The sequence below is a fragment of the Artemia sp. Qi Xiang Cuo genome, chromosome 12, assembly GCF_049724085.1.
Source record: "Artemia sp. Qi Xiang Cuo chromosome 12, ASM4972408v1, whole genome shotgun sequence".
NCBI classification, from domain to species: Eukaryota; Metazoa; Arthropoda; class Branchiopoda; order Anostraca; family Artemiidae; genus Artemia; species Artemia sp. Qi Xiang Cuo.
In genome coordinates, this window is record NC_142805.1 from 37,514,263 (window position 1) to 37,540,642 (window position 26,380).

The 26,380-nt window shown below is 34.4% G+C and overlaps 1 protein-coding gene across 1 annotated transcript; it reads left to right on the top strand.

Moving 5' to 3' along the window:
* Nucleotides 1-25,943, top strand: LOC148946082 (uncharacterized). The gene is made up of 6 exons (XM_089098087.1): nt 1-43; nt 9,329-10,728; nt 13,168-13,309; nt 16,817-16,961; nt 19,092-19,442; nt 20,139-25,943. Exons 2-6 carry the CDS (start codon nt 9,452-9,454, stop codon nt 20,342-20,344), a joined length of 2,121 nt encoding a protein of 706 aa, XP_088954213.1. The 5' UTR covers nt 1-43; nt 9,329-9,451; the 3' UTR covers nt 20,345-25,943.
* Nucleotides 25,944-26,380: the final 437 nt, after the last annotated feature.

Here is a 26,380-nt window from a genome sequence, read left to right on the forward strand (position 1 = left end):
GAAGCAGTAAAATTTATATATAAAATTTACTATTTGGGATTTGGTAAGACATTTTTGGGTACTTATGTAATATACGGTACCCATGAAAAAAGTCAAGTTTGGTTAATGCTAATGAAATCAAATAGGATGAATATATAATAGCTTAGAAACACATTTGGGCTATATATTTGCACAATAGGGGGGGGGGGGGGTAAAGCATAGCCTATATTAAATAGGCCTAAGTAGGGTAAGACACCCAGTAGTCGGACACTTTAATCACTTTGAAAACTTTTTGACATTTAAACTACTCTAATTACTGTATTATACCACCTAGAAACTTAATTTTTGTATCAAAAAATTTCTGAACAAGAAGGTTACTAATTTAAATAGTTTCACTTGTACAGCGCCTCCTATTTTTGAATTTACTAACAAGTGACAATTCTGCCTAAACTCAGACATACAAACGGGTCATTGTAAATTGGTCATTAAAATAGTATAAAAGATTCTGTCCAAGAATAGGCAGGTGGCCGACTACTGGGTGTCTTACCCTACCTTTCCCCCCACCCCCTTAACCCCCCCCTCAAAAGAACATTTTAAACATTGTAAACACATTGATAAATCATGCTTTGCAATCAATTTAGGTAGCAAATACCCATTTGATGGGTTTCCATGTCTGGTTTCCTTAAACAGTCTATAGCAGTGGGTACTGATAGTGCATAAGTACCCATTTTGGTCAATATATACTAAATCATTCTATTGATTTTAAAATAATTTTAATGAGCCATGCGATGCCTTTTTTTAGGCGTTTTTTGACTATCTTACGCTTTTCTATCGGTTTTTTTTTTCAGCCCCCCCCCCCCCCTAAATAGGCTATACCTAACCTAACCCGGAATTGGCATATTTACTCTTAGTAAAAATGCCACTCTCTTTTTACTCTTAGAAAGGACCCTAGAACTTCTAATTTTGAATTGAATTATATATATATATATATATATATATATATATATATATATATATATATATATATATATATATATATATATATATATATATATATATATATATATATATATATATATATATATATATATATATATATATATATATATATATATATATATATATATATATATATATATATATATATATATATATATATATATAGGAAAAATTCCTTAGCAATACATTATATATGGTCAAATTTTCTAGCCAATTAGATGACCAATACAAATGACAGTGTATTTATGAAATGATTAGATTTGTCAACCAGTTGCTTTTGAGATTTCGCATATATATATATATATATATATATATATATATATATATATATATATATATATATATATATATATATATATATATATATATATATATATATATATATATATACACATTTCAGCCTGAATTAGCTTGCTAGTCAGCTATCTGTAGAGTTCCATATGCACTATGGAATTATCTAACTAGTTGGCTATTAAGATAACAGTTATATATAGGCCTACACTGAAGCTTTAATTAAAATAGCCAACTAGTCAGCTCCAAATAGAGTTCTAAAAGACAGTGATAAAACCTCCTCATAAGGGTAGACTAAGGTCAGAATTCAGTAACTTTTGCTTAGCACAGCATGATTTTAGGAAAAATATGTCCTGTAATGCTCAGCTAATGTAAACAATCAATGATTTTCAAATGATGGCTGACTTAGCTCAAAAGTTTGATTGTGTTTATGTTGATTGTAAGGCATTTGACAAGGTTTCAATACCTCTTCTCCTTAAAAATTTTAAAGTTAGGAGATTGGATTGAGAATTCTGGTTTGGGATCACCAATTTCCTAACAGGTAGGTCACAGAATATTAGAGTTGACAAGGCCTTATCTAACTAATGTAATGTTTTAAGTAGAGCCCCTTAGTGTAGTTGCTTTGGGCCAGTTTTTTTTTGCATATTTATAAATGATTTACCACTGGTAATCCAACACAGGAAAGATCAAAATGATTGCAGATGATGTAAAGCTTCATATTGGCATATCTTTCCCAGTTGATGTTGCTCTTCTACAGGATGATTTAAATGTGTTGGCTAATTGGTATAATTTAATTTCAATGTTTATTAATCAGGGAAAATGCCATTTGGTGAATTATTTAGTGAATGCAATAGCATGCCAATATTCTATTGGCAATGTAGTGGTATGTTCTGTTGATTCTGTTAGGGACCCTGGTATTATTTTTGATGATCAGATGAGGTTTCATGGACAGGCATTAGCTGTATTGGGTAAAGAAAAGTACATTTTGCTTTGTTTCAAGAGAATGTTTATTAAGTTTACCCTTCAAAGCTTTACTATGCTGTAAGACACAATGATGCAACCAATAGTTGAATACTGCACATCTGCATCATATCCAACAAGAAAATCTAATTCACAGCTTGTTGAAAAAGTGCAAAAATGGGCATAAAAATTTGTTCCTTATTTGAAGTACTTGCCTTATGAGTATAGGCTAAGACATTTGAGCCTACTGTTTCTACAATTCAGGAGAGATAGATTAGACTTAGTTAATACATTTTGGATTGTTACAAGTGTTGATAATTTATCTTTTAGTGATTTCTTTCAGGTCAGCAAATATTCATTCACACAGCAGAACTCATTAAAATTGAATTAGAAAAGGGTTTTAGGAAAGGTTGGACAGGGTTCTTTTTGTAAATTATTTCATTAAAACATGGAACCATGTTACCTGACCACGTTGTTTTAAGAAATAATGTTACAGCTTTGGTTAGAACCTCTTTTTATGAAGGGCAGTATATAGAACCATAATATTTATGACATTTGTATGATCTGTTTTGCTCAGTTTCCCTAAAAAGAGTGTTATGAATTTGTTTCTTCATGCATCCTGATGTATTTGCTTATTTGTGTAATGTGTTCAGTCTAAGGAGTTTATTTGTGGTACCAATCCTCTTCATTGTGGTACCAATCAATACCCAGGGGTACAATTCTTGATTGTTGTCTATTTGTAACAAGACAAGCATATGGCTTCCTCTGTTTTTTGTTTAAAATAAATATGAACAAGAAGCAATTGAAAAGAAAATTTTGTTGCCCCTGAAAATGGAGCAAAAAAAGACCAAAAAACTTTTTCTTAGTTGGTGCACAATTCTCCCAAATATGGGCCTCAAAATGCTCCAAAAACCTTTTTTTTCTCATTGCTTGAAAACTTTAAAAATTGTTAACTGGGCTAAAGGGAACACATTTTTCTTAAGAGGAAGAATAGTGTTAGGGGGTTGAGAAATGGGCCAAAATTCTCTTTGTCCCTGATGAGTCTGAAACTTATAGCCACAAATCTCTTTGCCAAGAGAATCCTAATGTAAAAAATAATAGTTCATGGTATAACAGTTTAGAATCTCTCCTGGAATGGGGCCCAAAAAGTACCTAAATGCTTTGTTTCTGATTGGCATCAAACTTTTATTCTGTAAGTCATTGAGTCAAGAGGCCCAAAATGCACAAGACTAAGAGAAAAAAATATATCGGTTCCCCCCAAAAAGGTCAAATATTTTTTCTTCATATATATATTATATATATATATATATATATATATATATATATATATATATATATATATATATATATATATATTCATTCATTCATTCAAATGTGCATTTCAAAGCTGGTAAAGCCATATACAAAACTGATGCAAATAAGCATAACACTTAGGTAGATACAAATAAATAAAGGAGATATGACACTATACAAGATATTGACTTAAGGATCTCCAATGGCAGCTCATTATTTCCACCATTAATCAAATTTCCTCATAGATTTGCCATGTCATTGCACATAAGAAAAAATGTCCCAATCCATCCCCCAAAATACCGCATAGTGGGCAAATTCCTAATCTATTTAAAAAATTATTATCCCTCCAGTTTAATAAAAGTGGTAGACAATTAACTTGTACCTGGACCCAAATTCTAATATTTTTAATTGGTAAATTCAACTTAAAATAACATTCTTCACTAAAACTCTTTAACACTTCTATTGAAAAAGAAACTATTTGAAACATTTGTGCCACCACCCCAATGTTGAATCTCTTGGTCTTCTTGCCTATTCCTTAAATCTCTAAGAAAATGTCCTCACTTTCTTTGGGGTATTGGCCATTATCAAACAGTTTGTGGTAACAAACTGTAAATAAGGAGCAACCCGGCTCAATAGTAACCAAAACTCTAAAAAACATAATTTTGATACCAATAGATACATCAAAAGAATTGGAATTTTATGCTGATTTCAAATATATAAGTTTCATCAAGTTTAATCTTACCATCAAAGGTTAAGAACCTGAGAAAATTTTCCTTGTTTTCGAAAAAAAGGGTAAACGACCCCTAAAGGTCATAGAATCTTAATGAAAATCACACGCGTTAAATTGAGAAGATTAGAGAACCCAACTTCAGAGGTTTCAAGCCCCTATCTGCAAAAATGTGGAATTTTGTATTTTTTGACAGAAGAAAGATCATGGATGCATGTTTGTTTATTTATAAATTTTTTTTTTCCGAGGGATGATTGTATCGACCTAGTGGTCCTAGAATATCGCGGGAGGGCTCATTCGAACGGAAATTAAAAGTTTTAGTGCCCTTTTTAAGTGACCAAAAAAATGGAAGGGGAAATAGGCCCCCTTCCATGCTCATTTTTTTTCCCAATGTAACCCGATCAAAATTTTGAGATAGGCATTTTGTTCAGCATGGTCGAAAAATACAATAACTATGTCTGAGGATGACTTAATCCCCCACAGTCCCTGGGGGAAGGTCTGCAAGTTATGAACTTTGCCCAATGTTTACATATAGTAATGGTTATTGGGAAGTATTACAAAATTTTCAGGGGGGATTCTTTCTAGTATTTTTTTTGGGGGGGGGGTCGGGTATTATGTGGAAGGATCTTTCTATGGGGGAAGGGAAATTGCTATGAAGGGGGTGCCGGATTTCCCGGCATTATTTAAAAAAACGATCAGAAATTAAATAAAAAACAACAATTTTTTCAACTGAAAGTAGGGAACAACATTAAAACTTAAAATGAAAAGAAATTATTCCGTGTATGAAAGGGGCTGTCCCCTCCTCAAAGCCTCGCTCTTTACGCTGTTTCAATCTTTATTTTTCAAAACAATAAAACAAACTTTAGTGTAAAGAGCGAGGCGTTGAGGAGGGGACAGCCCCTTTCATGTACGGAATAATTTCTGTTCATTTTAATGTTGCTCCTTACTTTCAGTTAAAAAAAGAAACTTTTTTTTTCTTTAATAAATAAGAGAGTGAAACTCAAGGTTTAATTCAAGGTTTAATTTTAAAATATCTGTACAAAATAGACATAAATACAGGGTAAACGCCGGAGACACAAGGTCGAATGACAAAAACCCGGTACATTAATCGGAATAAACCTGTTTAACAACAAAATAATAAATAAGAGTTATTCCATGACTCACCAATAGAAGCATAAATTAATATGAGTAGTGTTCTAAACCCCTGTGCTTTCTAAAAGCCAGAATATGATTTGTACTTTACTGAAAAAGAAATCAAATGAATTTACTGATTAAAATGTGCATTGTCAGTTTAATATATATATGCTGATATATATTCCTTAAAATCTTAATTAATGTTTGATTTCTTAAAGTTGTAAAAATAAAAACATTTAAAAGATTTCTTTTCAGTAAAGTTTTTATGGTTTTCATGGAAGTCCCTTCCATAACAACCTTAAATACCCCCTGGGCATAACTTTATACCCTTGCCCTTAATCTCTGGGGTTTGTTTCAACCCCAAAAGCCTTGTTGTATGATATTTAGACTATTTTGAATAGAATGGCTATCTCATAATTTCTATTAGATATATTTCGGGACAATACAACGTACGTGTGTATGGGGGGGGGTAGCTGCCCTCCGAACACTTTGAATCTTAAAAATGGCACTAGAGCATCTGATTACCAATCCAATGAGCCTCCTCCGAAGTTTATATGACCACGCTCTCTATAAAAACCTTATATACCCCCAGGGCATAACTTACAACCCTTGCCCTAAGGGCTGGGGGGATTTGTTATCCTTGAAGACATAATTTCCAGAGATTGGAATGGTTTGGGGTGAGGATGGGCGTGGGGGGGCATTGGCCCTCTGATTACTTTTGACTAAAAAAAAAGGCACTAGTCCTCTCAATTCCCCATTGAATGAGCCCTTTTTGAAGCTTCTACAACAAAAATTTCTATAGAAGCCCTATATGCCCCAAGGGCATAACCTGAGGGCTAGGGGGGGGGAGGGTTGTCATCCTCAAAGACATGATTTCCAGACCTTTCAACTACGTTGAACAAAATGGCCACAACAAAATATTGGAAATGTTTGGGAAAATGATGGGCATGGGGGGGGGGGGGATTATCCCTCCGATTGCTTTTGACTATTGAAAAGGGCAACAGACATCTCAATTTCCAATTGAATGAGCCCCTTTTGAAGTTTTACGACAATGCTTTCTATAAAAAACCTTATATGCCCCCAGGGAATAACTTACAACCTTAGCCTTGCAGGCTGTGGGGGGGGGTGTCATACTCAAAGACATAATTTCAGCCCCTTTAACTACATTGAATAAAATAGCTATATCAAAATGTTGATCAGAAATGTTTGGGAAAATGATGGGTGGGGGGGGGGAATTCTGCCTCTGATGACTTTCGACTATTAAAAACGGCAACAGCCATCTCAATTTCCAATTGAATGAGCCCCTTTTGAAGTTTTACGACAATGCTTTCTATAAAAAAAACTTTATATGCCCCCAGGGAATAACTTACAACCTTAGCCTTGAGGGGTGGGGGTGGGGGTGGGTGTCTTACTCAAATACATAATTTCAGCCCGTTTAACTATGTTCAACAAAATGGCTATATCAAAATGTTGATTGGGAGTGTTTGGGGAAATGGTGGGCTTGGGGGAGGGGGCCTTTGCCCTCTGATCGCTTTTGACAATTAAAAAGGGCACTAGTCCTCTCAATTCCCTATTGAATGAGCCCTTTCTGAAATTTCTATGTCAATATTTTCTATAAGAACCTTATATGCCCCCAGGGCATAACTTACAACCTTTGCTGTGGGGGCTGTGGCAGGTTTGTCATCATCAAAGATATAATTTCTGGACCTTTCAACTACGTTGAACAAAATGGATATCTCAAAATTTTTATTGGATGTGTTCTAGAAAATGGTGGGCGTTAGAGTGGGGTTAGTTGTCCTCCAATCACTTTCGACCATTAAAAAGGGCACTACCCCTTTCATTTTCTAATCGAACGAGACCTTTTTGAAGTTTCTACGACAACGCGTTCTATAAAAAAACTGTATGTCCCCAGGGCATAACTTACAACCCTTACCCTGAGGGCTGTGTGGGAGGGGAGGGGGTTTGTCATCCTCAAAGACCTAATTTCCAGAGCTTTCAACTACATTAAAAATAATTGCTATCTCAAGATTTTAATTGGATGTGCCTGGGGAAATGGTGGGCATGAGAGGGTTAGTTGTCCTTCAATCACTTCCGGCTATTCTAAAGGGCATTAGCCCTTTCAATTTCCAATCGAATGAGCCATTTTTGAAGCTTCTACAGCACCGCTTTTAATTAAAACCTCATCTGCCCAAGGGCATAACTTGTCATCCTCAAAAATCTAATTTCCAGAACTTTCAACTACATTGAAAAAATTACTATCTCAAGATTTTAATTGGATGTGTTTGGGGAAATGGTGGGCGTGAGAGGGGGTTAGTTGCCCTCCAATCACTTTCTACTATTAAAAAGGGCATTAGCCCTTTCAATTTCCAACCAAATAAGCCCTTTTTGAAATATTCATAAAAACACTTTCTATAAAAAACCTTGTATGCATCCAGGGAATAGCTTGCAACCCTTGCCCTGAGGGTTGTGGAGGGGTTGTCATCCTCAAAGACCTAAATTACAGAACTTACAACTACGTTGAACAAAATGCCTATCTCAAAAGTTTGATTGAATGTGTTTGGGGAAATAGTGGGCGTTAGAGGGGGGTTAGTTTCCTCCAATTACTTTCGACTATTAAAAATAGCACTAGCCCTTTCAATTTCCAATCAAATGAGCCGTTTTTGAAGTTTCTACGACAAAATTTTCTATGAAAACCTTATATGCCCCCAGGGCATAACTTACAACCCTTGCCCTGAGGGTTGTGGGGGGTTTGTCATCCTGAAAGACATAATTTCCAGAACTTTCAACCACATTGAACAAAATTTCTATATCAAAATTTTGATTGGATGTGTTTGGGGAAATGGTGGGCATGAGAGGGGGGTTACTTGCCCTCCAATCACTTTTGACTTATAAAAAACGCACTAGCCCTTTGAATTTCCAATTGAATGAGCTCTTTTTGAAGTTTCTACAACAATGCTTTCTATAGAAACTTTATATGCCCCCAGGGCATAACTTACAACCCTTGCCCTGAGGTCTATGAGGGGAGTGTCCTCCTCAAAGACATAATTTGCAAATCTTTCAACTATGTTGAACAAAATGGCTATCTAAAAATTTTGTTTGGATGTCTTTGGGGAAATGGTGTGTGTGTAAGGGGTGTTAGTTGCCTTCCAATGATTTTCGGCTATTAAAAAGGCCACAAGCCCTTCCAATTTTCCAATCGATTGAGCCCTTTTCGAAGTTTCTACGACAATTCCTTCGTTTCCAAGTACCCTGGTCTAAAACAACAAAAGAAATAAATAATACATTGTGCAAACATTGTTCTTTACTTAGACAGCGCTATTGTGCTGCCTATGATTCCACATATAGGAGAAAACACTTTCATGTAGCAATTGATTGATCTGGAATGGACAAAAAAAGTTGGTTTGAGAGCATGGTCCTCACTTAAAAATAAGGGACCTGAAAAGGGCCAAAAACTTTTTTGTCTCGCCAGCTCAAAGCTTATTTTCTTTAGTCCTTGGGCCAAATGGTTAAGGTTTTTTTATCTATCCTTTGTTGTGAGTTGTGTAACCGATTTTGGTTTCAATGCATTCTTGATATATTCTTGATATATTCTGATCAATGCATGCAGACAAATTGAAAATGGTAACAAGAAGAAATGCAGCTGCTTAAGTATTAATACTAAAACAGCCTGATTAAAAGTTAAGCTTTGATAGCTAGTTAAGAAAACTTCATAGGCGTTTACTAGGTAGATCGAGATCATGTTTGAATAGTGCTAATTGAATAAAAAAAAATCCTTATTATAGCCTTTTCCCTATAGATATGCACCTACTTATTCATTTACATCCTGTCAGCTATTTCTGATTAATTCTCACTAAATGTAGAAGTATACTGAAAGCATTTTTCTTGACAATTTCTTTTGTAGTAGAATTACAAAACCATGATTTTATCTGTATTCTTTCTTTCTAGATAATCTTGCTCAAAGAATGGTAACTTGATGTTGGTTTTACTTTAAGAAGAAATCAAGTTAAGAATCCAGGCTGTGCAACTTTAAGTTATGCTATTATTGTTATTGAGAAGAAATGACATAAAATGGCCCAAGAGTTTCTGCCAGTGTGCGATGTTCTCTTTAATATTGTTTCAATGGCTTCATATTTCTGTGATATTGTTTTTGACATAATAACAGCCTATACGCTATTTGCATCTGAGCAGTATATATGGCTTGGTCTAGCTTGTTTTTTCATAACATTGTCAATAATTACATCTCAAATCCTGTCAACGAAGTTGTTCCTTCAACATATTCGTGAATCAGAAAGTTCAAAAGAATGTGATAAAATAGTTGTCCTTCTTGTCCATTACATTGGTTTTGGATTATTATGGAGGTACTTCAAATTATTCATTCCAGTGGATGTCAGATATGTGAAGGGGGAAGTAAGAGACTTGTGTCTTCTGAGACTAATTCATGCTTTTATAGAAGCTGCCCCTATGTTACTACTGCAGTTATACCTTATATGGATAAAGCAGGGACCAGAAGAAGTGACAGATTTAAATATAGTTTCGACAGCTCTATCTTTATTCAGTGTCTGTTGGGCTTTAGCCTCATTCAACAAAAATATGCGGAAACAAGATGTTCATAAACTGGTGTTAACTTGGCTTGGTGTTATTTTCCAGTTTCTTTGGAGGCTAGGTATGGTCACATCCAGAGCTATTGCATTGACAGTTTATGCAACTGTTTATTTCAATTGGGTCTTTCTAGTAATCATCCTCCATTGGATGTGTATGTTTTTGTGGTTAATATCACCAAAGAGTATATTTTATGGTGACAAAATTCAGAGAGGAAGAAAGGATTTTTATTGTGCCTTAATTGCAATTATTTATGTATTCTGTTATGTCAATTTTCAAGAAGCCAGGCCTAGATTAAAAATGACTGCTTTTTATGTGACAATGTTTTTAGAAAATACACTACTTGTGGCAGTCTGGCTTATTGGTTTGCATAATGCCAATGTTTGGTATAGAGACTTAGCAACAAGTGTTGTGTTCATATCTTTCTTTTTTGGAATTTTTTTCATGGCATTGTATTATCGTTATTTCCACGTGAAGAAATTAAAATACATCAATAATAATAGCTACAAGTGCTGCAGGAAACCTGTATGTGACATACATAAAAATTTTGAAGTATCGTTGACTTCGGATGGCGGTGTTGAATACGAGAACACCAAGGAATTATTCGAAAGAAGAAATAATCATGCTCATTGTGCTAATAGTGCTGCTGGTGTGTTTAATTGTAGGTTTAACCCTGCTATGATGAGAAAAAAGAAGAAACCAACAAGCTTTGTCCCACCACCTGTTCCTGTTATTTCATCTTATGTGTAAGTATGCCTATTTCTGTCTGTCTGACTTTGTCTTTTTCCCTTTTCAAACTATGTTTTCGCTTCACTTAAGTTCCGTATCTGTGAAAGAAAATAAAATTAGAGCACTGGTGCAGGTATGTACCTGTCGTTTAGATTCAGCAAAGGCAGTGGGGCTAAAGAGGGTGGCATTGAGAAGATTGGGATGGAGGAGGAGCGTGCGTAGCTGTGTTGGCCTCAAGGTGGCTTGGTGCTGCAGTGAGTTGTTAATAGTGGTAGTAGTAGTGGGGCTAATTATTGGAAGTGTTTTTTTTGCTATTAGTTAACCAAAAACAGTGGATTTTATTTAGTTGTTCACATTTGGGATAAGACTGAAATTTCCCCCTTTGTACAAGTATGACTCTGTGATCAAATGCATAGAATAATGTCTATACATATCCGCCTATATTAAAGAAAGAAACATCTGAATAATAAGAAAACTAATGATAGTAAATAAAGAGAGGAACGGGTTATTTGAAGCAGTCAGAAAAAAGAAAGTAAAACCCATTATTTTGTCTTCCACATGAAAGCGCAAAATTTGGGGGATATGAATAAAAGTTAGATACAAACTTTACAAGAGTCATCGTAAAGTCAAACTTACGAGTCAATCATGTATAATATTCACTGCAGAATTTGGGTCTCTTTGGAATTGACCTTAATACAAGGCTTCAATAATACTGGCAACGGTCTGAATGTGAGAGGCAGGGATAATATTTTGAACAACTTGAATAAAGTTTTCCTGCTCAAGTGCAAGTCGTTGATAGATAAGCTGTAGTTGGTTTAAATCCTCGCCAGATGGGGGAATTGGAGCCCCACTTGATGCCCAAGAGAAGGAACATAAAAACCAAATAATTGTCGAAAATATTTTGGCAGTTAAACTGAATATAACAAAATATAAAGGTACGTCAGCATGTAACTTGGATAAACCAATCAAAGAAACATAACAAAGCATGTGGCAGGCATGTGCCACCAGGGCGTGGGGCATGCTGGCACTACAGGGTTAGTGGTGATCAGGTGACTTTGGATGATTGGTTTGAAAAGCAAATGACCCTGTGAGTTTATATAAAACCCCGGCCTCAGCTCAGGCGAGACGACCTGCTTGAGTATACAGTGAATATTTACTAATTTAAAACCTAATGGGTAGCTAAGGTAGCCCCACCTAACCTAATTTAATTCAGTATTCATCTTAAAGTGTTACGTAAATAAATATATGTGCCTTCTACAAGCCTTTCCACTTCTATAAGACCAAATCAACTCTATTTTTCTGATCATTAGGCTTTAGCTTTCTGATTTTTTTTTGTTGCTTTCTTTGGACTGGGTAAAATTGGATGTAGCAGGCACATTTTGCATTCATAAATAAGCTTTTTATAAGCAACTATCTAGGATTTTTTATATTTTGGATCAGAATTGGAGAATTCGCTTTTCTGGTTGGGAAATTTTTCAAAGGACTAACTTCACTCATCAAGGTTAATAATTAGTATTGCTTATTTAATTTCACGGGGCCCAACGTGGCAACACTGACAAAAACATGGTATTGCCCTTAGCACTTTATAATTTTGGAGTAAACAAAATAAAAATCACATATAATCCTGATTGTCAGGTTTCAACAGACCTAATATGGGTGGCAAATATGGAGGGATATCATTAATATGGAGGCAAAACTATCATATGTATTGCATGATAATATTTGAAATATTGTTCTCCAAAAAGACATCTTTCCACTAATTCAATTCTCCTAAATAGGTTCACAAAAAATGGCAAACTTACTAACGAGACTCATACCACGTCCTCATGCTCAGTTTAGTACCGTAAGGATTGTAAAAAGAAACTATATCACTATATCAATAATCATGCAAAAGAATCCAACCTATATAAATATTGGGAAATCTTTTCTGTTAGGAATGCCACTATATATAGAAATAAAAAAAAAAAACAGCTGTATTGTTAATCTAAAAACCAAAAGAAAAATATCTGACGCTTTAAAACAAGATTAAATATTTCCCCTTGTCAGCAATGATTATTATTTTTTTTTTTTTTTTTTTTTTGTCAAAATGGATTAACCTATATATGAAATGTATGGATGGGAATTTACAATTCCTACTTGGTTGTATTTTTTTAAGCTGGTTGGTTCCGCTATTAAGTATTCAACAAAACGGCCTGCCACTTCCACAGTCTTGTCATGGCTGGACGACTTTCCTTTGAACCCCCTCCCCTTCCCTGGAAACCTCTGGTTATACTACCAAAAATAAAACACTAAATATGTTCACTTTCATGTCACCAATCTTCTTTAGGGAGTGCATTTCACCTAGACACATGGCCAGGGAACCACTTTATGGAGGTGTCTCATGCCTCCACTCCCCCCCCCCCCTTGTGTTTTTATGCAAGATTGATTTTATTCACCTTTTTCTTTTTGGTTATTAGGTATTCGTCAGAGAAAGCCTCATTGCCATTCTGGAAGAGGCCACCGTCAAGATCAGATTCAGTTGCTGGTAGTGTTTCTTCAAGGATTGATATCCAACAGAAGCTACAGGAAAAAAAACGTCAGCAATTAGCAGAGCTGCAGGTAAACTACTCTTTTAGATGGCTTATAAATATTTAAAACTTAGATAGATGACTGTATAGAATCTTGACCTGCTTTGGGATTAAAGCATGTTGGCTTTTAGATAAGATAGAACTGAAGATGGTTCTGCAAACTCAAATACTACTGCTATGGATAGCTCCTTGCAGCACCAAACTGCCTGAGAATAATATAACAATGTACACTCCTCCACCATCTCTATACAGAATTTGATAAAAGAAAGACCCATGCTAATAGTAACCAAAACTGTAAGAAAAAATAATTTTTATAATAATAGAGCTATATAGACCCACTTTAAAATAATCTGCTTTGATTCCAAATAAGGAAAATCAGCAAGTTTCTAGACACTTGTCAAAAATTACTAGAACAAGACAGTTTACATAATTTTCGAAAAGTAAAAAAATGCCCCCCCCCAAAAAAAAATAAGGGGAGAAGATTCTTGAGTAAAATTACACCATCAGATTCAGCATACCTGATAACTCTGGAGCAGAAGTTTCAACTCTTCGTTGACAAAATAAAAAGTATTTTTTGTTTCTGATAATGATAGTCATGGATACATTTTTGTGATTTTTCAGGGGTGATTATATTACAGTAGTCGTCGTAGGGTATCGGAAAGGGCTCATTTGAAAGAACATTAGGAGATCGTTTGCCTGTTTTCAATAATAAAAGAGATCATGCCACAGTAAAGTGGCATTTTTTTCTATTATGTTGTACAAAATACCAAATGTGGCCCAAAGAGGGCTAAAATGTTGTGTAGTAAAATAAACAAGAGATTTCGAACTATGAAAAGGTTATTTTCATAGCGTCTGAGTTTACAAGCCATAATAGTCCAAGGCGACCCATTTGTCTCTTAAGATATATGTAGTTCATACAAAACAAAAGGATATTATGGACTATTATTCTAAGTTTCATTTGACTGAGTTGATTCATTTAAGACTTTATTAATTTGCGTAGAGTAGGGTACAGTTGCGCAACAATTATTTGGGGGAGCAAGGTATTTTGGTGGTTAGGGGGAGGGTGCATGAACCCTTTAAGGACACATTTTTAGGTTAATCTTTTCTAATTTATAGTGGCAGTTTCCATGTGCAAAATATGAAGGGGGATAGAGTCAAAACCCTAAGCTTTTTGGATTATGAGGTGTTTACTAAGACTAAACATGGAATATGAATTTGGTGGGACAACAAATCCCTGCTTATTATAAAAATATATATACTGTTACGTATTGACCAGATTAATATGCTCACTATCAAAAAAGGAGTGGGCGGGGATGTATCTACTAAAACCAAGATTTGCCTGATGAATTGGATAAAAAGATTTGAAAATTATTACCCTACCTTAGAATTACCTTATCGTAAATCACAGTTGCCATTTATTAGAATAAAACCTTGTGGACGCTGGTCGGTAATGAAGGGGGTTGAGCTCCTCAGGCACATCCCAAGTTGTGTCCATGGCTTGGTCCACTAATCCTTGTCAACTGATTATTTTAAAGCTTCAACATCAAAATCAAGACTGTCTTCTGGCTGAGGGGATTCCATAGGTTAACCACTCGGTTGGAGAATAAAATGTTTTACAACCTAGACATACTTCCTGTAGAGTTTCATTGCTTCTTGGAACAATTTTGTTACCTCTACTTACTAAGCTGTCTTCATGATTAGCTTCTTCTTCTTCTGTTTCAGCAAACATGGGCATTTCAGTCGAGACTATTCAGCCCTTTCCCTTTTGACTCACTCTGTGAGTTGAAATGAGCTACTGCAATGGTTGCTCCTTATTTATCTTGAATCTGCTTAGATATCTTGACATCTTTTGATTCCAGAAGTTGAAATATAAGCAGATACATACTGAGTTCCGCGCTCTGTGTGAAGGCATAGTCAGCTAGAATCTTAGCTTATACTAATAATTTGTGGTGTTTGAAGCACTTTAACAGTTTACATTGCAAGGTATACTGCGCAGACGTCAGCATATTACTTTCAAATAGGCAATGGTCAATTGTTTCATTTTTAAACAGTGCGTGGTAACAAACTAAGTAAGGAGCAACCCGGCTTATAAGTAACCGAAACTCTAAAAAACGGAGTTTTGATACCAATAGATGCATCGAAAGAATTGATTTTTTATGTTTCTTTCAAATATATAAGTTTCATAAAGTTTAGTCTTACCCATCAAAAGTTACGAGCCTGAAAAAAATTGCCTTATTTTCGAAAAAAGAATGGGGGAAACAGCCTCTAAAAGTGATAGAATCTTAGTGAAAATCACATTATCAGATTCAGCATATCAGAAAACCCTAATGTAGAGGTCTTAAGCTCCTATATACAAAAATGTGGACTTTTGTATTTTTGCCAGTAGAAAGATTACGGATGTTTATTTGTTTTTTCCCCAAGGGTGTATTGACCCAGTGGTCCTAGAATATCGCGAGAGGGCTCATTCAAACGGAAATTAAAAGTTCTAATGCCCTTTTTAAGTGATCAAAAAAATTGGAGGGCAACTAGGCCCCCTCACACGCTCAGTTTTTCCCAAAGACACTCGATCAAAATTTTGAGATGGCCTTTTTGTTCAGCATCGTCAAAAATATAATAACTATGTCTTTGAGGATGACTTAATCCCCCACAGTCCTTGGGGGAACGGTTAAAAGTTCTGAACTTTGTCCATTGTTTACATATAGTATTGGTTATTAGGAAGTCTTAGACTTATCTGGAGGGATTTTTTCTGGTGCGGGGGAGGGGAGGTCTGAAGATGGGGTTACGTGGGAGGATGTTTTCATGAGGAAAGGGACATTTCTATGAAGCGGGCACTGGATTTCTCAGCTTTATTTGAAAAACGATCAGAAATTAAATAAAAAAAACAAGTTTTTTTCAACTGAAAGTAAGGAGCAACATTAAAACTTAAAACGAACTGAGATTATTACATATATGAGGAGATTTGCCCCCTAGTCAATGCCTCGCTCTTTGCGCTAAAGTTTTTTTTAATACTTTCAAAAGAGCTATCTATTCTAATTAAACGACCTTGGTGATTCAGGGGTCATTTTTAAACAATTGGAAAAAAATTCGAACTTTAGCGTAAAGAGCGAGGTATTGGATAGGGGGCGAACCCCCTCATATACGGATTCTTTGTTTCTTGACATCAAAACGATCATAAAATACTCCTTTTAAGACAGCCGAATGAGATAAAGAACCACAATATAGACTTACAGTTTTTTCTTCTTTTTTTTCGGAAATTAATTCGTTTGAGCTTTGGGAGAAAGGGCTAAAAAGTAGATGACCGACAACAAAGTAATTCAATAGGATAACGACAAATTTAAGTGTGTTTAGCTCTTTGCACAACTTTGTTCTTTTGAAGCGCTCCGCGTTTGACACATGTTTATAAACTGGATAGGATTGCCATTATTTTTATTTGTCTTTTAATTCCAATTTTTTGTTTAGAGAGAAGATTGGAGTATGGCTCCACTAGTAGTGAAGCTTGACGACCTCTTATATATAAAGAAATACTCTTTTATTTTAGGTCATTGAAGAGGAAATCAAACAAGGGAAGTTAAAACGACCTGCTGCCAGTGACATTAGTGAGTCCACCACCTTAATGAAACCTATTCCATATACGAAAAAGCAACCCTGGATTTCTTCACCATCTTCAACTCCTATTGCCAGAAGCAAGTTTTTTTGTTTTTTTATTGCTGATAGTTTTGGAGCCAATGTTTAAAATTAAAAAAATTGCGGTCGACCGTGGTGATTACGAATATTTCGGAAGTTTGAACACCAAGTGTATGCTTGACGTTTCTCTGCGACTAAGTTCTTTTATTATTTTTTTTCAGTCACACTAGGCCTAGTATTCCACTGGAAACCCAGCAACATGCATACCCTAGTCTAATTTTAATGAGGCATACACACCGAAACTTAATAAGGGGGGAGGGAGCATTTTGTCAAACAGGCCAGCAAAATACGATCAGGGTATGGAAACTATATAGAAAAACAAAAAATGTTACGAAAAGGCAATCAAGGCATCTCCCAATAAGCCACAAACCATATTCCTGTACTGGATAGCAAGGGGGGGGGGGCTCATACAGAGGAACAGAGGTGCTTTTGCCTCACTCTTTCTCCAGAAAGACCAAAAACATGTAAACGTGCTAACTTTTGTAATATCTAGAGCAAAATTCTTGGCTGTGTTACAAAAACTGCTTTTGGTGTAAGCGGTGCCCCTTTCCCTCCCTATAAAACGACTTAGCTCTTCCCCCTCTCTTTAAAACTTCCGTGGGTGCTCTTGCTGGGTAGCTTAGAAAGTAGGAAAATTTCTAATAGCATTCGTACTTTTTTTTTTCTAAACAGTTTCTCTTTGTTTTCAAGTCCCCAAATTAAAATCCCATTTATTGTAGTAATCCACTTGTTAGTGTTTGCAATAATTTTGATATTCATTCCGAGGTTAAAATCAATGGACTTCTAAATAAATACATTGGAGTTTCCTTTTTTATCTAGTAAATTTTTTGGTCAAGTTTTGTGCCTAAACTAAATATTTTTCAAATTGTACGATTTTGAGTGGTTCTGAAATTTTGAATTAGCAAAGCACTGTAGTCTCTTACTTGATGTAAAATGCAAAACGGTTTTACTCAGATATACCCCGAGCTACCAAAAGGGGCTTATGGCCTATAATTCTTGATATGCTGTTTTAGTAGCTTTTTTTTTATTTTACTTGCAGCTGTAAGCAGGCTAAACCTGGACACAGAAAGAAGGAAAACTGCAAAATATCAACCCTTTCTGGAGCAAATTCTAAAAATTAAAACTACAGGAACTATGCAACAGAGTTACGAGTAAAGAGTAGATGAGTCTTAAGTACGACATGATGAGTTTTTCTATTCTGTGAAAAGAAAATCAAGAATTTATTGCAAAAAACAAGTTTTTCAGGTGAAAGTAAATAGTAAAATTGGAACTTAAAGCGAGTAAATTTCTCGCTTCTAAGCCTATAGGAATTGTGCTATTATCGCAGATATTTCTGTATATTTGCAGGGATTATAAAAACTAGCATATATATATATATATATATATATATATATATATATATATATATATATATATATATATATATATATATATATATATATATATATATATATATATATATATATATATATATATATATATATATATATATATATATATATATATATATATATATACATATATATATATGCTGTCTCACCAAGCCTAAGAACTAGTTTACCTTTATGTAAAATCGAGTAGTCTTTGTTTCCGCTTATAATATGGAGCATTTCAAGTTCTGATGTGGGTTTCTATAGTTACCCTATAGTCCTAATACTTTAAAACCAAAAAAAGAACTGAAGAACATCTACAAGACCGAAAAATATCCTATATTTCTATTGTAGAAAACATCCTAAAAGATTTGTGTTTCTACTGTAGAAAAATTTAATATAGTTTTGTGTTTGAGTAAAATTCTAGCTTTGCATAATCTTTTAAAAGCAGGAAAGTATTGGCAACCAGTACATTTGTGCTAATTTTGTTGATACATCTTATGTAGGATGAGAAGCAACAATGTCTGTTTGATTTAAATTCTGATTTCTGATCGTTACGAAAAAAAAAGTTTTTAAATTGGAAATAAATCATGATAGGAAAGTAAACTCTTTAAAATATAAATGACAAGATAGAAAAGATCCTTCGATGAAAAGAATTTGATTGTTTTTATATCCCTTTTTCTTTGCCTTCTTTACTTTACCTTGTCAGTTTGTTTCTCCAGTGAGGCAACTCGTGTTTTATTTTATTATTTTTTATAGATACTCTACGACTTAGATCACAAACTCCCGAAATTCTTCTATCTCCTCATTACCTTGGCGAATCCCGTGTTTATAGCTATTACGATGATAGTGACATCTATAATGGATACTCCTTTCATCCTGACGGTTTTGATCCATACGGAGACGTGAGTGCTTTAGAAGAAAGTGCTTCTAGACAGGGTGACCGAGATAGATGTCTCTATAAAACGTATAGAATTCCTACGGATGTCGATAGTCAAGTATCACTGCCTAGAAGTTACACACTGCCTCGAGAGTTCAAGTATAAAAGACCAAAAGCAAGACGGACCTTGAAAAACGAGCATTTTGTTACGTCAACCAACTCTTCAGATGGTAAGGTTTTGAATTTTTATTGGCATATTTATGTTTGTTTTTTTAATTGTTATTATTAAAGTAGCAGCGGTTGTAGTTGTATCGATAATTTAGTTTCAAAAAGGACAAACAAAATCGATCGGTAGCTTGCCAAAATCTTTGCTTGTGAAGGTGTCCTGCTAATAATAAGATAATAATAACGAATATAAAGAGTATAAGAAGTTAAGGGTAAACTCGTGTACCGAGAAGTACATACATGAGTAATGCACAAGCAATAACACTGCTTAATATCATGATTGTAAAGCAACAATAATCGTAAAATTAATAATAAATACAAACAACTCAATAAATATATAAGATAAGTAAAATCTAATTTTGCTTAGAGTAAAATCTAGACTCAGTATAATCCTGTTTCGTTTTTGTATTTTAGATAACCTTTCGTTAAGTTATAGAAATTTATTTTTTTGAAGAATTGAATTTTGAAACGTGTAAATTTCAGGTATATTCGTATACCCCCTCTCACATCTTCTCTAATATTTATATGTTTTACGTAGTGTAATACCTCCCTTACCTGCCTCCTTCCGTCTATACCTCCCTCTTTCCTCTCTGTCTCTCTCTCTTTCTCCCTCTTCTCGTTCTTTCTTCTTCGCTTTTCCCATTCCTGCAAATGTTTATTCTAAATTTTGACTTTTTATGTATCTCTGTTTTACCTTCCAGGAGACGTAGACTCTGGTGATGATCTTGACATTGGCGTCGTTAACCATATGGACGACCTAGAAGATCTAAATTCCGCTAGAGATATTCGTTTTACAGGTCATTTTAGTAAGGATTTCAGACTTCCAGCGAATTTCTACCCAACTCGATCAAGATACATAAGTCATTGGAAAACTAATGCTGCAAGTCGTCACGAGACAAAGTTCTAGGTGCAATAATTTTATCTTCTCTGTTAAAGTTGATATTCTTTTGATTCAAAGAAGCGATAGACCAGATATTGTTATCTTTTTGTTGGATTGTGGAAAATGTCAACATAATTTTACAGTTGTAAAGGAATTATATATAAATTTGTCCACTGCTAGAAATGTTAAAAATTTTTCAGCTGTTAGAAATATATAATTTGTTTGAGCCAAATACACCAAGTGGTGCAACTCGATTCTGTTTTTCAACTTCCAATCTAGTGGTTGGAAGTTGATTTTGATGTGTTCTTATCTGTAGCGGTGCCTTGTAAAGAGAGCTGGCGGTGCCTTGAAATCTGGCAAGATATTGTTAGTGTTTGATAAACTTGGATATAAAACGATTTATCACATAATTGGAGGCTTCCGCAAAAAAAAAAAATGCAAAAAAGTAATATATTTGGAGTCTTAATGACTTGTATTATAAAAAAAAACAAATACAGCGCCAAATTTCACGTAAATACTTCCTGAATGGGTCAATAAAATGAATTACAAAGCTCTTTGCTATTTTTTCTCTAGTAATAATTAAAAAGAAACCTTGGTCATAACCCTGTTCAAGAAGCCATTTGTTTATGATTATTTACGATAATATTAATATGAGTGGTTTATTATTTTACTGATATGTTGTGTCCTAAACAAAAGGCTTTGTTTCAAGTTCGGGACGAGACAGCCAAAACGATTTTAAATCTTTTAAGATTTCCCAAGAAGTAGTAGAAAAAAATAAATTTCATCAGTTTGATATGGAGTTTTCTTTCATGAATGGGATTGGAAGATTGTATATATATGTTGCAAAGATTTGTACCAAATAATCTTTTAGCTAGAAGCTCTTAAACATTGTTCGTCCCGATCATGTTTCATCTCCCTTATCTCGTGTAAATTAAATCTGTCTAACAGAGCATAAAGATCTAATAGACCTAAAAGAGCATTCCTTTTCGCTGTAAATGGTTTACGGAAAAATTTTTGAAACGTACATTTATCTTTCGGGGGTAACGGATTTTCAACATGAAGTTTTTCGTCTTTTACCCTTGATGTAGTAAAATAAATGTTTAAGAAAATGCTCAAGTTTAGGAAACTACTCTGCTTTGACAGAAAAACTAACAATCCTCAAAATTTTCTTTTTTACCTGTACTCAAGGCCTTACCCAAGGGGCGGGGGTCAACCCCCCGCCCCACCCCCGAAATGTTTGTTTGACGAAAAATGAATATAAACAAGTTTTGTATGCGTTTTTTGAGGGTTTTTTGTGTCCCCCCTCGAAAAAAATCTTTGAGTAAAACCCCCTCCGAAAAAAAATCTTGAGTACGGCCTTGCCTGTACTACATGTATTATCCTTATTGTGGTTTGATGGTGCCCCCAACTTAGGAATGAATCCCCGTTCTAATCATAAGTGAAACTCCTGTAAGTTTCTCCATCTGCCTCACACATACTATTTACCTGGCATGTGCTATGTTTCCTTATTTTTCATTTTATTTTTTCTTCTGGAGAAAAATAACAAATGCATTCCATAGTAGGATGGAGACCTAAATGAAGTGGAATGCAAATAATTGTACGTTCTAGATTTTGTTTAAACATTCTCAGTATGACAATTTGTAATCAACTTGTTAATATGTATAGCTTTATGATGTTGACTTATGTTTAGCTGCAATTTGTATTCATTCAAAGCTGTGGTAAAGTTGCCTTATTATTGAAGATTCTCTTAGTATTGTTGTTATGTATTTATGGTATTATGTATTATGGTATTATGTATATATTAGTTGTTATGTATTATGTATATATGTTATGTTATGTTATGTATGTATTCTTTGTCTGCTTTTCCTGTCTTTCGAGTCATGGGGACATTTTTTTTATCGAAAAATCGTCGAATTAGTATTTCAGGTCGGGAAAAAATTAATTGTCAAGTACAAAATAGTTCAGTTTAATAATATGAAGCTAAATAATTGAACTTTAACCTGAGAAAAACAATGTTTAAATATATCCGAGTCTAAGCAATTTCTCTTTTGAATGAATTAGTTGGAAATGATTTTAAATATAATTTTCCCACTTAATGTTATAAAATAACTTAGTGACCAATAATGAATATTTTTGCTAACGTGTTTAAGCTGTTACGATATTTTACAGAGATGGCATCGATATTGAAGCTTAAAAAACAATTATGATGAAAGTAAAGACAGTTCAAAGAGATGACAATAGATCTAAATCACTAAATACTACTAGAGGATATAAAACTTGAATCGATTACTTTGATAATGTGAATCCAAATAATACTGATTTCAGAAAATGGGACCTAATCACTGCGAATCAATAATGCTATTTGAGAAGTTAGAAGTTAGGGTTTGTTTTCACTATGGAGAGGGTTGCTGGAACATTTGGACACTCGTATTACAAAAAGTGTCAAAAGTACTAGAGAAAAGATTGGAGCACACTAAATATGATGGTTCATTTTGTGTTTGGAAATACTCAAAAGTTACAAGTTTGATTCTTCAGAATGTTTATTTGCCGAGACCTTTTTCGTTTGAAAAATTCGTATAATAGTAAGTGAAAATTAAGCCCCCCCCCCTCCCTCCTAAGAGCTAAATTCTGGTTTTATCCCCTAGCCCAAATTTCTATGTATGCCTTTAGTTGTACCTAAGGATTTTCTAAGAGATGAAAGGATTTGCGAAGAACGTGCATATTTGGAGAGATGGATGGCCCTCTCAGACAATCTTAGAGAAAGTCCCCCTCCTCTTTCTTATTGTATTTAAGTTTTGTTACGTGAAAAATAATAAAATGATTTGATTTATAGATGATTTTTGGCTTGGTTGGGCGAAAATTGTAGAAGTTCGTTTTCTACGTTGGGATGCGGTAGTGTTGTCGATGATCCAGTGCAGTTTGATTAAGGTTTAATCTGTTTGACTGTAAATATTTAATTTTTTTATTTATAATATTTATTTGCTTTTGTTTGATTGAGTTTGATAACAGTTTTTCCAAAGAAAATAGACTGACCTCTAAACATTTGTGATAACGTAATAGGAAGTAATTGCATTCCAGTTTTGCAAACACTTTTGCATCCTTTGAAATTCTGTCTATATGAATAAGAACGAATTCTTTGAACGACTATTGAGCATAGTCATATAACATAACCAACATTGCTTATCGCGTCTCTCATGCTTAAGTGTTGCGTTTCATATCTCTAGCCTATGAGATGCCAAAAGCCATTTGCTAATTTGTTCTTAAAGGGAGAATTAGCAGGACAATGTAGATCGGGAGGTTTGAAATGTGATTGAACATATATTGCCCTGCTAATCCTCCATTTGAGAACGGCTTAGCAGAAGGTTTTTGGAAACTATCCAAGAAATTCAAAAATGTCAGATACAACCTTTTGGCATGAAAGTGATGATATATCAATGTAATGAGTGCAACTTCTGTTCGTGAACATTTGCATTATGCATAACTTAATGATTAAATTACACATATCTAGATAGTTTCTTTTATTATTTTTGCGTTTGTATATCTAAAGACTCTTCTGTAATCAGTTTTTCACGGCCTTGACGATAAATTAAGAACTCAGTCAAAAAATTTGGGGACCACTTAAGTATTCTGACTCTTTTATTTTACCTCCTATTTTTGTCAATGAATGTTTCCTTTTCATTTATTGGTTGTCTTTTTAAGTTTGGCAACAATTTCTATTAAAAATTCCAATTTTAAAATGGAATTTTGTCACTTGATCACTCAAATACAGATAGTTCTCGGCTCTAATCAGCTAAAATAATACTTTCTCTCATGCGATAAAATTGACCTAAAACTTAAAAAGAAGAAGGTGAAATTTTAATAGAGGCGGTGTGGAATGGGAAATTTTCAATGGGAGGCTTTAAAAGCATTTCTTCTAAAAATGTACATGACGATCCTTACAATTTGCTGTTTGCTCATTCCCTTACTGTTAATCTGTTCTCGCTTTCGTTGCGAAAAGTTTGTTTCTATACGTGGTACTCTTGAGCCACATTTTAGCTTTTAACTCCTAATCGTTCCAGTTTTCCAAAACTAACTGGGGACAAGTTGAGTTCATCCTTTGACGGATGAGACAGCTCCGGGCAACTGTCTGCTAATCACTTAATCTGCTAATCAGTGTTGTTCAGAATTAGCAGCGTATTAGAATAAAAAATTTCAGCCACCAAGATATATTGTAAAGATAATCGGAAATCTAGGTCATCTAAACACTGTTCTTGGAAGAAAGTTTGATGCACAAGCACTTAGTATGTTGTATCCGTTTAAGCAGAGGTAATTTATTAATACCTCTCTCACCCTGCTAATTTATTAATTCTAATCTCACCCTGGGGTTTTTTCGTCTCTCCCTTCAGAGCTAGAATTTATTCTTTGCTATCGCTGTTCAACAACTCAGATTAATTAAGAAAAATTTCCAAACAAACCATCGCAGAGAATTTTTTTTTTATGAATTGGGAAGTGTTACTCAGAGTTAAGTAGGAATGTCCTCAGCTCTTTGAAAATAAGATGTACTTTTGATCTTGTATGCTAAGTTGCATCTTACCAGATGCTCTTGATAGAAAATCTGTCACATTAAAAGATAAAAGGTAACGTCGTTTGGTCTGAAGTGCAGTTCGAGGAAACGAAAGAATCTAGTAGGTACACTCGATCCCGGTCTACTGGATCAATCGTAATCGTAGTGGGGTAGGGGGACGGCATATCATCCAGAAGTTTAATGGCTTTTAAATAAAAAATCTGTAAAAGCAAAAAGGAATTGAAATAATTGGATTTCCCTGAATTTTGTTATTTCTTTCTTGTCTTTTGTTCTTCTTTGTTTTGGATTTAACGGTGGAATACTTACATAATAATAATAATTTATTTATTACCCACTAATAATAATAATATAATAATAATAATTTATTTATTGCCCACTATAAAAAAGATGCAGAGTACATCAAGAACAAAAAACAACAAAAAAGCAAACTTGCACAGTTAACAATTATTTACATAAAACGACGTAAATTATGGTGCGCAGTGAGACCTGCAGATTAGCTCTCATACGCTAAATGCTTTGTTCTATTTTGTGATTGTCTTATATAGAGCGAAATTAATGAAATGTCTAATTTTTGGAGTTGTTGTTTTGTAGTTTCGTTTTCGAATGATATATATGGAATACTTGTACAGTCTATATTACTGATCTGATTATTGGTCTGATTATTGGTCTATATTACTGAGCATGTCATTGGTCGAAATTTTGTATGTTCATTTATTTCTACTAAGGGAAACAAGCTGAAATTTTAGACTTCGAAAATTCCAGTGGCATTTTCAAAAACGGCGTTTTTAGCTCTTCATTTAGCAATTATTGTTGAATGTGCACTCAACAAGCCGCTTTTGCTAACCAAATTAAAAAATAAATTTAAAGTAATAAAATTTGCTCAAAGTCGTCTGCAAATAAAGTAGATAATCCCTGCATGTTTTGTCAAAGCAGGATGAAACAACCCGGGTATTTTATGTCTGATGTTCGCGCTTGCAGTGTACTTGCTTAGGATATTTGAAGTTGTTATATGAAATTATTTTGTGAATTTTTTCTGCTTGAACGGGGGGTTTTGAACCCCCCCCCCCCCCGAAATCTTTTGTCTGACTCGCAAAAACATAACAAAAATCGATATAAACAAATTTTGTATGCATTTTTTGAGGGTTTTGTTTTGAACCCCCCCCCCCCCCCGATTTTTTTTCTTTAGTAAAACACCCCCCGAAAAAAAAATCCTGGTTACGGCCTTCAAGCAGGAAAAATGAACAACCTTGTGTAACCCTTAGTTCTCACATACTGCGTTTTGCAGAGAACCCCAGCGGTTTTTTGCGGATTGCTGGCGTTTTTCACCAGCCTTTTTTTGTGTGAAAAGTCAAATCCGCATGCGTTGAAAATTTTTCAACGCATGCGAGAAACATCCTCAGAATCAAATAAATAGCCAATTGCTAAATTTGTCATATGCTCTGATCGGTTGATTGTTATTCTTTCTTCTGAATAGTAATAATATAAGTCAAACAGCAGTA